At 37.9% G+C, this 16,218-nt stretch overlaps 1 protein-coding gene across 2 annotated transcripts in view; it reads left to right on the top strand.

Moving 5' to 3' along the window:
* Nucleotides 1-16,218, top strand: part of SPTLC2 (serine palmitoyltransferase long chain base subunit 2) — an 88,619-nt gene that overhangs the window by 2,253 nt on the left and 70,148 nt on the right. The window contains exon 1 of one of the 2 annotated variants that reach the window (XM_011357085.2): nucleotides 787-961. The exons of the other annotated variant lie outside the window; for it this stretch is intronic. Coding sequence (XP_011355387.1) covers nucleotides 815-961 — 147 coding nt within the window. The 5' untranslated portion in view covers nucleotides 787-814. Of the gene's footprint in view, nucleotides 1-786; nucleotides 962-16,218 lie in introns of those variants that run through there. 2 annotated transcript variants of the gene reach the window in all.

Raw genomic sequence — 16,218 nt, 5'->3', positions numbered from 1 at the left:
TTCACTTAACATAAAAGTTATGTTCTGGTTTAGTAGTAAATTAAATTCCTCCCTTCCATAATTCCTAACAATTTAGTCTTTGTAAGTATGATATTTCTTCAGAGATTGCTGACTAATAAGGTGAAGAAATTTCAAGTTGCTAAAATGAAACTTAAAAATGTATATGGCTTAAACATCTGGCTTAACATTTTCTAATATATTTTAGTGAAAAATTCCACTCAAGACACCACGGTGGCATTTGGAAGAATAGTCTAATGAAATGCCCTAAAGAATGTTTAGGGCTGCTTCTAGAAAGTCTTTTGTAAGTCTTTTTAAAACAGACTTTAGGTATGCAGCTTTGTACACTAATTTGAGGAATATTGTCTGTGAGGTTTTTTCCCTTTCTTTTCTTAAGCAAAAGAGAGGTTTTTGGTAACTTCACAAGTACAAGAGTATCTTAAAAATATTGAAAAAACGTTTTCGTTTTGTCTTAAAGTGGTGTGCTAGTGCTCCAACCCCTGTTTTCCCACAGGTTTTGGGAGATAGGTTGCCAGATATGCATAAAAGTTTACCTAGGGTGTTAAGTGCACAGATGTGGGTCATGTTTTCACTAAAATATAAATTTAGAGTATAACATGGTGTTTAACCCTGAGATATAAGTTCATTTCCTCACATATCCCAATATTTGTCTTTTAATGAACAGAAGAGAAGTTAAAAACTTGTAAGATCTCTACACTCTGCAGAATCTATGCTTCTGTATTTGAAGGGATGAATGTACAGATGCTCCTCGACTTATGTTCGGGTTATGTCTTGATAAACCCATCATAAGTTGAAAATGCATTTAATACTACACTGTAGAGCATCACTTGTTTACCCTCATGATGACGTGGCTGACTGGGAGATTCGGTTTACTGCTGCTGCCCAGCATCGGGGAGAGTATCATACTGCACATTGCTATCCCGGGAAAAGACCACAATTCAAAGTAGGTTTCTAGTGAATGTATATCACTTTTGTGCCATCATTAAGTTGAAAAATTGAAAGTAGAACCATCATAAGACCGTATATGCTGGCCACTTTGTTGGATTTGGGTTTAGAGTTCCATTGAATAGATCCTGTAGAATGGGCGTGTGAAACAATCAGACATTATTGTTTTTGTTTTCAGGGTTTTTTTCCCATTATTTTTTATTGTGGTAAAATATACAGAACATAAAATTTACTATCTTAACCATTTTAAAGTGTACAGTTCAGTGATATTAAGTTTATTCATATTGTGCAACCATCACCACCATCCACTTCCATAACTCTTTTCATCTTGTAAAACAAACTATACCTGTAAAACAGTAATCCCCCCGTTTCCCCCTTTTCCCAGTCCCTGGCAACCACCATTCTATTTTGTATCTCTGTGATTTTGATTGCTGTAAGTACCTCATAAGTGGAATCATATAGAATTTTCTTTTTGACTGGCTTATTTCATTTAATATAATGTCCTCATGGTTCATCCATGTAGTAGCATGTATCAGAATTTCCTTTTTAAAGCTGAATATTATTCTGTTGTATGTGCATAAATACCGCCCTTTGCTTAGCCATTCATCTTTTAGTGGACATTTGGGTTGCTGTCATGTTTTAGCAATTCTGAATAGTACTGCTATGAACACGAGTGTACAAATATCCCTTTCAGATCCTGCTTTCAGTTCTTTTGGATATACACCCAGAAGTGGAATTGCTGGATCATAATTCTACTTTTAATTTTTTGAAGAAATGCCGTACTGTGTTCCACAGTGTCTGCACCATTTTACATTTCCATCAACAGTGCACAAGGTTCCAGTTTTCCTACATCCTTACCAATACTTGTTGTTATTATTATTATTATTTTTTTATGGTAGATGTGAGATAAAAGAAGGTGTGTGTGTGTTCACCAGAAAGACCAAGCCATGATTAGAAGCTTGGAATTCTCGGTCCTACCTCCCATTTTCCAGGGAGCGGACAGGGGCTGGAAATGGAGTTAATGGTTGATCATGCCTACATGATGAAGCCTCCATAAAGATCCCAAAAGCACAGGATTCGAAGAGCTTCCTGGTTGCTGAACACACGGAGGTGCTGGGAAAGTGGCACACCCCTTCCCATACACCTTGCCCTGTGCATCTCTTCAAACTAGATGTTCATCTCTATCCTTTATCATATCGTTTTATAATAAATTGGTAAACAGTAAATAAAAGGTTTTCTTGAGTTCTGTGAGCTGCTCTAGCAAATTAATCACCCTGGAGGAGGAGGTCGTGAGAACCTCTGATTTATAGCTACTTGGTGAGAAGCACAGGTGACAACCTAGACTTGGAATTGGCATCTGAAGTTAGGGGACTCGGGGCCAGTCTTGTGGGACAGAGCCCTTGACCTGTGGGATGTTACGCTCTCTCCAGGTGGGTAGTTTTAGAATTAAGTCAGTTGTAGGACACTCAGTTGTTTTTGCAGTATTGCTTGCCAGTGTGAAAATATTTCTCCTCCCCCAAATCTGGTGTCAGAAGTGTTGTGAGTGTGGCAGTAGTGTGAGAATAAAGGAGAAACATCACAGGACTGTTGGGGTTTTTCTTTACAGTAGACATCCTCCTGGGTGTATCATTACTGTTTTTTAATGATGACAGTAGACTCAGTTTCATGAGGAAGAATAACAGCAGTAAATTTTCCTTTCTGCTATTCGGAGAGAAGAGGGTCAGCCTGTATTTGAGGTAAAGAGTAGCAGTTAGCGTTAGGGAAACTGAAAGAATTAGAATCCGAAGCTTTGGCAGAATTAGAGCTGGAAGGAATCTTTGGGGGTTTAGGTAATTTAGTCTCTTTATATCTTTGTAAGACTTTATTAAAACTAATCTTGATAGATGATTCTATCCTATTTTTAAAGACCTCCAGAGAATTTGCAGGAAAATTTCTCATCAGCATGTTGCAGTATTTAGTGATCTTAATTTCCAGGAGTTTCTTACTATAGATTTAACATTTGATTGAAGTCTCTGTTTTGGTTGCACCTGAAATATAATACTGTGGTTTTTTTTTTTTTTTAAGCTCCTTGTTAATAGCACTTTTATTTTTAGATCTTGCATTTCTTTTTAGAACGTTTGAGATTTGGACACACATTTTACCTTCCTTAATTAGTTAACAAGTATGGAAAGAAAATTATCTGCTTTTGAGACAGTTTTGGAACTCACTCTCTTTCCTTTAGGAGTAATTTTGCTGAGATATTAGAAGGATGACAGCCTCTAGCTACCAAAATAATTAAGGTTTTGTCTTAAAGAGGAATTGGGGCTCAGGTTTTGTTCTTTTTTAAATAATAAGACAGGCGAAGTAGAAAGAACACAGTGCTGGTCCTGGTGCTTGTACAATACTTAGAAGGCAAATGAATAACTAATGAAGGGTGGTTTACTAAATAGCTGCTAGCTTTTGTTTCCACTGAGAGGAAACAGTAACTGTGAAAAGGTAATTATGAGACAGGAGCAGGAGGAGGAGCTAGAATGTTCACTACACCTGTTCAGGTTTTGCTGGGCCTGATGAAACACCGGAAGACCTCAAGGTTTGGCAAAAATAATGTTGTAACTACATTACAACTTGTGGGACTAGATTTTTGTTTCAAATGTTTTTTGTTCCAAAGAGAAGAACATTTTGATTCTTACTAGCTGGATATGAAAGATCTCAGAGTCATTTGAGGTACTCAGGAATTCACTTCAATAAAAATTCTCAGGAAACAAGACCAGTATTTCATATATAAACCACTGTATTCTTAAGATAGCATTTTAGAACTTAGATGTTCAGGGAAGGCAGACTTGTCACTTTTAAAGGTTAGCCTAGGTGCCCTAGAAACTTCATGGTGCTCTGAGCAAGATAGTTAATTGGTTGGGATTCAATTAGATTCAGATTTTGAAAGAAAGAAGCAGTGTTTATAGGCAGAATAGGCAATTGAGAAGGATGGGTAGAGGCTGTGTTTGCATTCTGAGTGGGTGTGCCTTCCTTGATTTAAATACATGGTTTGTGGCCTCAAAAGTCAGTTGCCTTCTGAATAGCTTCTAAGAAAGCTTCTATAATATAATTTGTAATTTGTGACCAATTAAGCAAGTAAGCTCTCTCTCTTGACCCATTTGATCTAAGAAAAATTCTCTTAACGTTTGTTGTCCTTAAGACCACTTTAAAGACCCTTTATGAAGGTTAAGGTGACTTTTTTTCCTTTTGCTTTAAAATAATTTTTGCTTCTGACTATAGAAATAGTACAAGTATGCTCTAAGGCCCTGAAGGATTGGGATAACCCCTGTGTTGGGAGATTCATTTTATAATGTGGTCTGTTGTAAATCAGTCTGCTGCTTTCTGATAATTTCTAACTACAGTGAAATATACAGTTATACTGAGACCATGGGTGTGATTCAGCCTTTTGCTGCCTAATTAGTAAACTCCTGCAGCAAACATTTGAGAATTTACTGTTTTTATTGTGCCTGGTATGTAATAGGAACTCAGTAAAGTTGAAGGAATGGATGGGTGTTAGTAAGCCATAGGAGTTGGTAGACAGATAACTCATTTTTAAAATGGGCAAAGGATTTGAATAGACATTTCTCCAAAGAAGATATGCAGATGGCCAATAAGCACATGAAAAGAGGCTCAACATCATTAGTCATTAGGAAAATGCAAATCAAAACCCACAATGAGATACCATCTCACACCACTAGGATAGCTAAAATAAAAAGCCAGATAATACCAAATGTCGGGGGGCGGCGGGGGGTGATGTAGAGAAATTGGAACCCTTATACATTGCTGCTGGGATCAAGAAATGATGCAGCCACCTTGGAAAACGGTTCCTAAAATATTAAATATACAGTTACCGTATGACCCATTGTAAGGAATTCTGTAAGGAATTCTCTCCTTACAGAAATGAAAAATTTGTAGACATAAAAACTTATACATGGCTGTTCAAAGTAGCGTTATTCATAATAGCCAAAAAGTAAAGGCCACCCAAATGTTTATCAGCTGATGAGTAGATAAGCAAAATTGGTATATTCATATAGTGGAATATTATTCAGCAGTAAAAAGGAACGAAGTACTGATACATGCTACAGCGTGGATGAAAGAAACATGCTTAGTGTAAAAAGCAGACACAAAAGGCTCCCTATTGTATAATTTCATTTATGTGAAGTCCAGGGTAGGTAAATCCATGGGTAGAGAAAGTAGTTTAAGAGTTTGCCAAGGAATAAAGCCGTTACCTAAAAAACAAACCTGCACAATGTGACACCACGAACAAAGCAACACCAAAAGTGAAGGAAGCAGCCACAGACTTGAGAGGAGATGTTTGCAATGCTTCACAGGTAAAGGGTTAGTATCCAGACTACTAAACCCTACTAATCAACAAGAAACAAGCATGCAGTCCAGTAGAAAAATTGGCAAAATGTAGGAACTGGCAATTCACAGAAAAATAAATAATTGAAAAATAAATATATGAATATAATCATTCTCACTAGTTCTCGAATTATTGTAAGTTCAAACAATGAGATACTATTTTCATCTTTACCAGTTTGAAAGCTATTACTATAACACAGTATTAAATGTTGACAGTGTTATGTAGCAATGGAAACATATATAGGTACTTTTAGTATAAATTGATACTGCTTTGGAGAACAATTTGGCAATTTCTAGAAAAACTGAAAGATGCATTATTCACAATGATTGCCCTACTGAATCTATATCTAGGTGTATACAATAGGAGAGGTTTTTAAACATTTTTCTTCCAACCCACTCTAAGAAATAACATTTTTGTATCACAACTCAGTACATACATCTGTATATATTTTATGTACTTTACAGATTTTATATATACATACAAACAAAAGTTTCACAGATCAGTGCTTATCCTTGAAACATGCAACACAGTCTGATAGTCTTTATTCTGTACTACTCAGTGAAAATTTTTAACTGACAGTTTTTAAAATGCTGATCATAAACCAGTAAATTGACATCATGACCCACTGATAGGTTGTAACGCACAGTTTGAACACTATTAGTGTACTAGGGCTGCCTTAACAAAGTACCACAGACTGGGTGGCTTTAAAACAACACAAACATGTTTTCTCATAGTTTTGGAGACGGTCTGAGATCAAGGCTTCGGTGGGGTTGGTTTCTTCTGAGGCCTCTCTCCTTGACTTGTAGATTACCATCTTGTATCTTCACATGGTCTTCCTTCTGTATTCGGATTTCTTCTTATAGACATTAGCCATTTTAGATTCGGGCCTACCGCACTAACCTCATTTTAACTTAATTATCTCTTTAAAGACCCTGTCTCCAAATAAAGTCATGTTCAGAGGTTTTGGGGTCAGGACTTCAACATATGAATTTGGAGGGTTCAGTTCAGCCCTTAACACACTGTTTTCCCAAAAGTCCTGCTCATGGACACAGGAGACATGTTTAAAAAAATGTTTACAAATATAACAAAAAAATGAAAATAACCTAGTTGTCCATTAGTTGGAGAATGGCCAAAAAAAAAAAAAACACTCCAATATGGAATATCCATATAGTGGGTATGGATACAACAGTGAAAAGATGACTCGATCTATATTATGAACATGGGTAAACCTTAGATACATGCCATTAAACAAAAGTCACAAAAGATACATACAGTATGATACGTACGTAAGGATTAAAAACATGAAGGACAAAGCTATATTGTTTATGGCTACGTATTTATGTAGTAAAGGTATTTTTAAAATTCTTGGCAATGATAAATGTGGAATTGAGGGTAGCTTTTGTACCTTTAGAGTAAAAGGAAAATAGCACTTCCCCAAGGCAAACTTCTTAAAAGGATTTGGGAACTTCTTAAACCTAAATTTGATCATGACATTCTCCTGATGGCATCCTATAATTGGTAACAAAATAAAAAGTGTCAGTCAGCTTAAAACTCATGCGCACAGGAAGAGTGAGACAGCCTGAGGATCACTTGTAAGAGAAAGCCCTCTTACTTTGTCTACATTTTTTTATTCTGCGTGTTTAAATACAAATCTCTTTCAATAGTATCCTTTAAAATAGTTTCCTTGTTCTTTTTTATCTCAAAAATCATGTTTGCATATTTGAAAGTAGCTAAGATCTTGAAAGTTCTTATCACAACAACAGAAAATTTTATAACTATGTGTAGTGACAGATGTTACCTGGACTTTTGTGGTGGTCATTTTGCAATATATACAAATACCAAATCATTGTGTTGTACACTTGAAACTAATGTTATGTCAGTTGTACCTCAATTTAAAAAACAGCAAAAATGTCGCTTTGCATCCTTTTTCTCTCTCAAAAAAATCTGCAGAATTCTTGAAGACAAGGATTCTTTTATTTGCATCATCAAATACAGAGTACAGTTTTTGACATAGATAGAAATGAAATATTTATCGAATGAGTAAAAAGAATGAGATGATATTATTTTGAGCTCCTTGGTAGAGTGGGACTTTGGGTTCCTAGGGGAGACTTTGATGTATGAAAAATATTTTTGCAGTTTTGGAAATGTTAAAAAATTAACTAGGAGGAATCTCCAGTTCTGGACACATGAAATTAAAGGGAGGGAAGATCAGGTTCTGAGAGATTTCCCAAAGCTAGCAGTGCTGAAATAATGAGAAGCGAATGTGTAGACTACTGTATACTGTGCCTTCTCTCTCTTTCAGTCATATTCATATTGCCTCTCTACCTTCTGGGAAAGCAGATGTTTTTGACTGATTGCTGGACATTATGTATAAAAGACCTGAAGAGACCAAAGTTAATGTTGTTTTTGCCTTTTGCTCTTTTAGGCAGATGTGGTGAGAAGCTAAGCACCACCATCTAACCAGAGATCGAGCTGGTGGGACTGGGCTGAAGCTTTAGGTAGATTCGGTCCATTCTAGTGAGCACAGTGTCTCAAGGATGGGATCCCTGTGTTCGTTGCAGCCTCTCCCTGTAGTATGACTTTATCTCCTAAACATTGTGAGATTGTGTTTGATTTCAACTCACCTTTCTAGTCCAGCACTCCAGCTTCTCCATCACTTGGTAAATGTCCTGTGCAGAAAACTGGCCATGTATCTGGGGCTCATCTAGAACTCAGTCTGTCATACCAACAATCTATACTGCGATCATAAGCTCTGCTGGTTTTTCTTTCTCTTGGTAGAGTTCCTCTGCCTTTGGCAAGCCCAGTTATGATCAGTCGTGCTCAAACTCTGCAGATACTGAAACCAGAGGGCAACCAAGTCTGGGCCTCGTGTTACCTGTGACGCTCAGTCAACAAACCGAAACAGGTGTTGGGTTGTTTAGAAAAAGCGTTTGTTGTCAGGACACCGGTGTTTAGAGAAGGCAGCAGGTTAATATCTTCAAAAACTGCCTTGCCTTCTCACTCTGGCTTAGGATATTTAAGGGAAAATCAGAGCAGTATTTCGGGGACTGCATGACTGTTCCCGAGTCTGTTGTGCTTTATGGAGCCGTTCCTCTGGCAACATGGTCCTCCGGTGGCATTAGCAACCCAGGAACAAAGGTGGGAGTAGTCTCGAAAGAATGCTAGACTGGAAGGTTTTTGATCAGTCTGCATAAGGGCATTAATCATAAGTTTCAAGGCAACTTTCTATGTAGGAGACGTTCCAAGTTCTGGGTCAAGTCTCTGGGGACATTATATTGTTATAGGGCTATAGGGCAAGGAAAAGTGAAGCCAGGGACACTGTGGGGCCTCTACTGTGGGGGTCCTGATGGCAGCCCTTCTTCAGTACCACCGGGAAAGAAAATGGCTAGCAATTTCAGCTTACCAAGGAAAGGCTCTGGAATTTTAATTCATCTTGTCCTTTTTGCTTTGCATTGAAGACAACTCTTCAATGTTATTAAAAGTTTCTTGTTTTGATCAAGCTATATGGTTTTATCTAGTTGTTCTGTGAAAGCGATGGCTTGTCCTCTACCTTTTCACTCCAACCTGGAAGCAGACCTCTCAGTATTGTTTTCCAGTTTTTGGTTTTTGTTGCTTTAAAAGTGACATAAAAATTAAGTTGTTAAAACAGAGTACTCCTAGATACAGAGAACAAACTGATGGTTGCCAAATAGGGGGTTTGCGGGGCTGGGTGAAAAAAGTGAAGGGATTAAAAAGTACAAATTGACGTTACAAAATAGTCACAGGGATGTAAAGTAGAGCATAGGAAATTTAGTCAGTAATATTGTAATAACTATGGAATCAGATGGTTCCTAGACTTATAGGGTGATCACTTTGTAAATATAAATATCTAATCACTATGTTGTACACCTGAAACTCATATAATGTATGTCAACTGTAATTGAAAATTGAAAATAAATTTAAAAAGAAAAGAAAAACATCCTGTTGGAAAAAAGTTAAGTTGTTCAAACAAGATAGAAATTATTTCTCTTTGCAAAGTCTAGAGGCAGGTAGTCCTAGGTTATAGGTATCTTCTTTGTTGTTGTGCAGGCTTTTAGGATTTTGTCTTTATTAGCATTTGAATTTTCGACCACATCTACATTTCCATAGGCAGAGGGAAAGAAAAGTGGAGGGAAAGCAATTTCTCTTTCAAAGAGTGTAATCCAGCCCTGGTACCCATCACTTCTGTCCATCACTTCTGTACTTCCTATTGGCCAGAATTTCTTATCACGGCTACTTCTGGCTGCAAGAGAGGCTGGGAAATGTAGCTGGGTGGCCATGTACCCAGCTAAAATAGAGATTCTCTTACTAAAAGGAAGATAGACTGTATACAACGGGCCAGTTAATGGTCTCTGCCACAATACGGTATCAGAAGTTTAACTAGAGTTATTTTTCCAAATAGTCAATTTTTCTAAAATCTTAAATAATCTAATACTTCTCTTTTGGTTTGTGATTTTTCTTTCTATGAAAGAGTTAATCTTGTTAATGGCTATGAGTATGTTCTCTGTGCTTAGACAAACTTAGCAGACATATACTGTCTGAACGTTGATTTGTGGTCTTCTATTGCCTTTTTTAAAAATACTAGTTCTGATTTTTTTTTTTTGCAGGGGGGAGGGGGGTCTGTCTTCATGTGTGTTAATGAGTACTTGAGAAGACATTAGTTAAAACAATTAGAATCTGATGTTCCTAAATGTATAATTTTGAGCCAGGTATCTCTTATCCTGGATAAGATAATAAACAGTGTTCCAAATGCACAACATTGACAAAATTGGGAGTCACTTTTAAAAAATTTACTGAAGCCCTAAAGTTAGCAGGCTGTGCTAACAGAAATATCCAGTAAGTATAGGAAAGAGGTTCTAAGAGATTTTTAATGTAGAATCTGTATCTGTTAGAGTTCTTTCAGTTGATAACAGAAATGGAGTCTAGGTAAACAAAAAGGTGATTAATTGCAAGAATGATAGGTATGCAAAAAGGAAAAAAACGGAGGGACTGAGGAGGAATTGATGAACAACCAAGTCTCAGAAAGTCAGAAAGGCAAGAAATAGCACAGTGATTGGGACCTCAGTGTCAGGAGTTTATGAACCTTTACTCCAGGACGTTCGTTCAGTGCCCTTTGAATTCTTTCCCCACTGAAATTTTAAATTCTAATGAGAGGGGTTGTTCATTTTGGCTTAGGTGCTTATTCTTGTCAGTCAGTTATGACCCAGGAAATGTGGTCATATTGCGCAGATGTAACCACCAGGGTCTCACCCCTGTGTGTCAGGGAGTATTCCCGGAGAAGTGAAGTTGATGTGGGGTTGCCATTCTGGTCAGTCCATTACAAAACCAGAGTGGAGTGCATGGAGGGGCCGAGTGGAGGCGTGGTCTTATAGACCCAGAACCCATTAGAGGTGGAAGAGAGCTCAGATGAAGTGCAAAATTTGTGGCAGAGCTGCACTGGTACTCAAATCTCCTGACTGTTGCATCGTCTCTTATACCATGATGCTTATCTAGAGCTTGGAAAGTGCTGCAGAGGAGATGTGGGTGGCAAGTGAGAGTGTTAACGCCCATGCAGAGCATCAGTGCACAGAGTGCACAGGATGCCATTGAACTGAAATGTTCCAGTGCACATGTCCTTTGAGGTCTCCTTTTTTTAGTTTTTAATAGGAAAATAGTAATGTCAAAATACAAATTTGTTTACAGCTAGCTTTGGAAACACTTTTCAGCCCATTCCATTGGAGATACTTATTGACAAAAATTAGGGAATTTATCCTGCTTACAAGAAAAAAATGTGGTACATCTTCCTTTTCAAAATTTGCTCAAAAAAGAGGTCACTTCTGGAAATATATATTCAGAGCATGGAAGAGCTTGTGTGACAGGCACAAAGCTCCAAACTATTTTCTCTAGTAGGTGTGGTATGCAGTAGGGAAAGACTAGTACATTTCAGTGAAATTCCAAGAAAAGACTGATTCAGCACAACTTCTTTTAAGGAACTACAGATTATAGCACTGAAAATAAATAGGGTTTATTTAATGGGAAAGGCATGATAACAGTCCTTTGATTGCCAAATAATAATGGGTGGTTCATATTGGACATTACTTTTTTTTTATAATGTTTCAGTCTGTCTACCAGATTAGGCAAATTCTGTGGGGATGGGGCAGGTTCTGTCATCCTGCTGTCACATTCAGCAGGAATGTGTTTATTTTCTTTAAAAAAAAAAAATGCCTAAGTGGTTTTGTATTCATATCAGAAATGTATGCGTCTGTTTCCCAATAATCACTTCCTCATTATTGCGTCATTACATAGTTACTTTGTGTTCTTTCATGGGATTTGTGAAACCTCTGCTTAGGATCATTCCATCCATCAGTTTACAGTGAAATCAAAACTTAACTCTTTTTCTTTTCCGAAACTGAAGAGATAGAAAGTAACATATGATCCAGGACTTTCTTTTGCTATAAACATCAATAGGACAGTCGGCAAAATCTAAATAAAAGTTTTCAGGCTAGTTATTAGTATTCTGTCAATTTCCTGATTTCGATCATTGTTCTGTAATTGTATAAGAGAATGTTTTTATTTTTAAGACATACACACTGAAGAATTAAAAGGTAAAGGTATATGATGACTGCAACTGACTCCCAGATGGTTCATGAAAAAAATTCTCCATCTTTCTCTTTACATATTGCATATACATCCACACATGTTATTTTTTTCCTGAACCAGTTGAGAGTATGTTGTATGCATTACGTCCCTTTACTTCTGTCTTAGTTCGAGCTGCTGTAACAAAATACCATAGACTGGGTGGCTTAAACAACAGACATTTGTTTTTTATAGATTTGGAGGCCAGAAAGTCCAAGATCTAGGTGCTGGCAGATTCTGTTCTTGGTGTAGGTCCTCTTCCTGGCTTGTAGACAGCCTCTCTCTAATACTGTGCTCACATGACCTTTCCTCAGTGCAGATCTCTGCCTTCTCTTCTTAAAAGAGTACTAATCATATCATGAGGGTCCCATCTCATGACCTAATCAAAACCTAATTACCTCCCAAAGGCCCCACCTTCAGATACTGTCACACTGGAGCGTTAAGGCTTCAGCATATGAATTTGGTCGGGGGAAGGGGAACACAGACATTCATCCTATAACATTCTGTCCATGAGTTCTCAAAAATCATGTCTTTCCTGCATGCAAAATACATTCATTCCATCCCAACAGCTCCCAGTCTTAACTCATTCCAGCATCAACTGTGAAATCTAAAGTCCAGAGTCTTATATAAATATCAGCAAAATCTGATATGAGTGAGACACAAGATAATTTCATCGTGAGACAGAATTCCTCTCCAGCTGTGAACCTATGAAAACATAAGGTATGTACTTTCAAAATACCATGATAGGACAGGCAGAGGATAGACATTTTCATTCCGAAAGGGAGAGATCAGAAGAAAGAAAAGGTCACAGATCTCAGTCAGGTTCAAAGTTTAGCAAGGCAAATTCATGAGATCTTAAGGTTCAAGAGTAATGCTCTTTGTTTCTGTGCTCTGCCCTCTGGATCCATTGGGTTGTGTGCCCTCTCCTCACCCCCCCACCCCTCTACCCTCATTCTCCACGCTGCTACTCTGAGGGTCTGAACTGTTGAATTCAAGGCAAGTTCCCCCTTTGAAATCTAGTAGAGAACCCTGATGATCTCTGGATCACTTTTGGAGTCATTCTTTCCTCGTCTTAAAAATAGTGCATTTTCACAGCCAAAATAGTTGTGGTCCAAGAATTCCTAGCAACCCCTTACCTTTAGCTAGCTCATAGTTTTAAGCATCAGACCATTCCACATGGCTTGTTTTGAAACATATAGCAGTTTCTGCTCTCTTCTACCCCTTTTCTCCATCTTCAGAGGCATCTGCCTTCTATTTTAGCAGATTCTTTTGGAGTTTACCTTCACATTTCCAACTGACATGGTCGTATTACTGCTTCTTGACTTTTCAATATTGGACACTACTTACTGACTTAACTACTATTAGAAGGTTTTCACTCCTTCTAGGGGAGGATTCTTTTTGCAAAGACTATGGCAAGGACTTTAGTGTGACTGGAAGGATAATTGGAGTGTGGGGAGGGTCTTGGTGGCAGGGAGACCTGATGGGAAGGATGTTGCAATAGTCCACCTAAGGAAGAGGCAGTAAGGTTCGTTTGTTCGTTTTTTTTAATTTTATTTTTTATTTTTTTCTTTTTAACCCCTTTTGCCCCATATACCTCTTTCTTCTCCTTTCCCCCTACCCTCTGGTAACCACTAGTCTATTTGTTTGTTTGTTTTTAATTGAGGGACAACATACATTTGGTTAAGTGCATAAAATTTGCTAGGTGAACAGCTCCATGATTTTTTACCTGTGTGTGTACTGTGTCTCTAATAGCTCTCTCAAGATGTAGAACATTTCTAGCCTCCTTAAAATTCCCTGGTGCCCCACAAGGAGATCTTGAACTAAGGCATGAAAATTCACTAGTAGGTCTAGACGGAAGCCAGAAAATAAGGTGGAGCAAAAGATGACTTCAACCTTGGAAGACTGGGTAGACTGCATGGTAATTTTGTCAACCAAGTAGGTAATATAGAAGGAGGATCAGGCGCTAATTGAGGGAGGAGTTAGGATGGTGAGATGAGTTCAGATTTAGATTTGTCGAGTTCAGGATGTCTAAGTGGAGCTATGTAGGAGGCGGGTGGAAATGTAAATTTGGAGTTCTGGAAAAAAATTAGGGACTGAAATGTAGATTTGTGCGTAGTCATCAGCATGTCAAGTCCATTTGAGATCTAACAGGTAGATGAGACTTCTCTGGAGAGGCTGTAGACTGAGATGATCTGAAGCTATGATAAGAGGCGTGTGTTGCTTTTATTAACTTTGTTTTAGTCTAAGTAGTGAATGTGAGAAAATTTGGCTTAAATATTTAGAAAATAAAACAATAAACAAAAATTCAATAATACATAACTTTTTGTTAAAAATGAAACCTAAATTGGTCGGAGGGCTCTAAGTAGGAAGTGTGCGTCCTCCACCCATTTCACTCCCCACTCCAGTTTCTTTTGGCTCTTTCCAGACAATTTTAGTGCATATAACGTTTATGGTTTTATCTTTTTTTCTTTAAATATTTCTTTCGGCGGGGAGGGGTCACCACACTTCTACGGAATCGTAGGTCTTTTACATTGTTACACGCATCGTACCATGAACGCACAGGAATGGGTTCCCGCAGCACAGGCCCCTCTCCATCAGCTCTCAGCGGTGAGCTGCTCTGGGCGGGGCAGGCCGGCGCCTCAGTGGAACCCGGGCACTTCCTCTCTTCTTTTTTTGATCATTTTCCTACACACGTTTCAGGAAGCTGTCTCGGCTCTCAGAGTGCTTAATGTGCTCAGTATGTACATTAATTCTCTTGGCAAGAACCTTGCTCTTAACCTGTTTACAATACCAACCGCATGCGGGTAACACTGTAGGCAGTTCAGCTTTGCCACGGGAACAGTGGTGGGGCTTTCCTTTTAAACAGTGCCCATCCCCTGGATGTCTGCGACATCACTTTTCTTGTAGATTCTCACGCATGCGGCCAAAGGAACAACTCCACGTTTTCTGAAAGGCCTGGAGAACACAGAGCGGGAGCTTCTCCCCTCCCCTTCGTGTTGGTCATTTTGGCGAATTACTGGAAGATGACGGTTCTGGCCTATAGGAAGGCTATGGATTTATATACTGTCCCATTATTGCTTTGGTCAGGAGTGCCTTTTCAGCTCCTTATAACAATAGGTTGATAGCCTACAGGCATGTAAACAAAATGGTTTTTTAGTTTGAGTTTTTGGTCTTTTCCTCTAATGTGTTTTATGGTAATGTATTTATATAGTCTTGACTGAAAAAAATTTCTTCCTTTGCCTTTTTTTTCTTTTGAATTTTCTTGAAAAATAATATTACTGTTGAAGTAAACGCTTCTTGGTATTCCTTGGAGTTCTTAAATTTCCTGCTAACAGAGTCACACCCTTGTCTGCTTAATGTGAACAGGCTGATTTTTTAACCTGGAGGGAGTGCTATGCTTATATTTTTCTTGATTGCTTTGTTGACAGTGTAGTTCTCAAGTTAGAATTAATGAAAGGCCTCTTAAGAGCCTTCTTGAATGGAGAATCCAGAATTTGAAATACAGTGTATGGGTTTATAGCCCATGTTTTGTTGAGAGTGAACTTGATCTCTAGTCCAGTTGAAACTAAAAGATATCAGATCTGGGTTCTAAAAATGTCCTAATGTTAATTGTATGATCACTACAACTTACTTAATCCCTCTTATGACAGGGTACTTTTTGTTGAAAGAGCAAAGAGCATAATGTGAGTTTTCATTAATTCAACAAATATTTATTGAGCTCCTATAAGATGCCACTTTCTGTAATACTAATAGTAATAAAGAGTAACATTATTGAGTACTTACTATGTGTTAGCACTTAATAAATACTATCCTGAGTGCTAGATGTGCAATGATGAATAAAATAAGCCTGATGCTTTCCCTTATGGAGCATTATACAAGCATATGATGGTAATACTATTATTTTTATTTGAATCATGTTGGAAAATTTAGCATCAATACCTGAAGAACAAGTAATTTTGTTCTGAGTTCTAAGACTTTTTCACCTGTCAGAGGTTTGCATATTAGTTGGCCTTTCCATTCTGACCCTGCAGAGCGACCTATGTTTTTTTCCAGAGTTCCATCCAACCAGCCCTATGAATGAAACCCAAAGGGCAGACTCAGCAGGCACCAGACAGATCTACCTAGTATATTGAAAGAAACACAGGGAGATAGCCAAAAGGAAGAGACAAAGAAACGTGTCCCAAATGAAAGAACAGGACAAAATTATAGAAAAAGAACTATAAACAAAATGGAGGCAAGCATTTTAC

The sequence above is a fragment of the Pteropus vampyrus genome, unplaced genomic scaffold (assembly GCF_000151845.1).
Source record: "Pteropus vampyrus isolate Shadow unplaced genomic scaffold, Pvam_2.0 Scaffold32, whole genome shotgun sequence".
NCBI lineage: Eukaryota > Metazoa > Chordata > Mammalia > Chiroptera > Pteropodidae > Pteropus > Pteropus vampyrus.
This window is presented reverse-complemented; position numbering and strand designations above follow the sequence as displayed.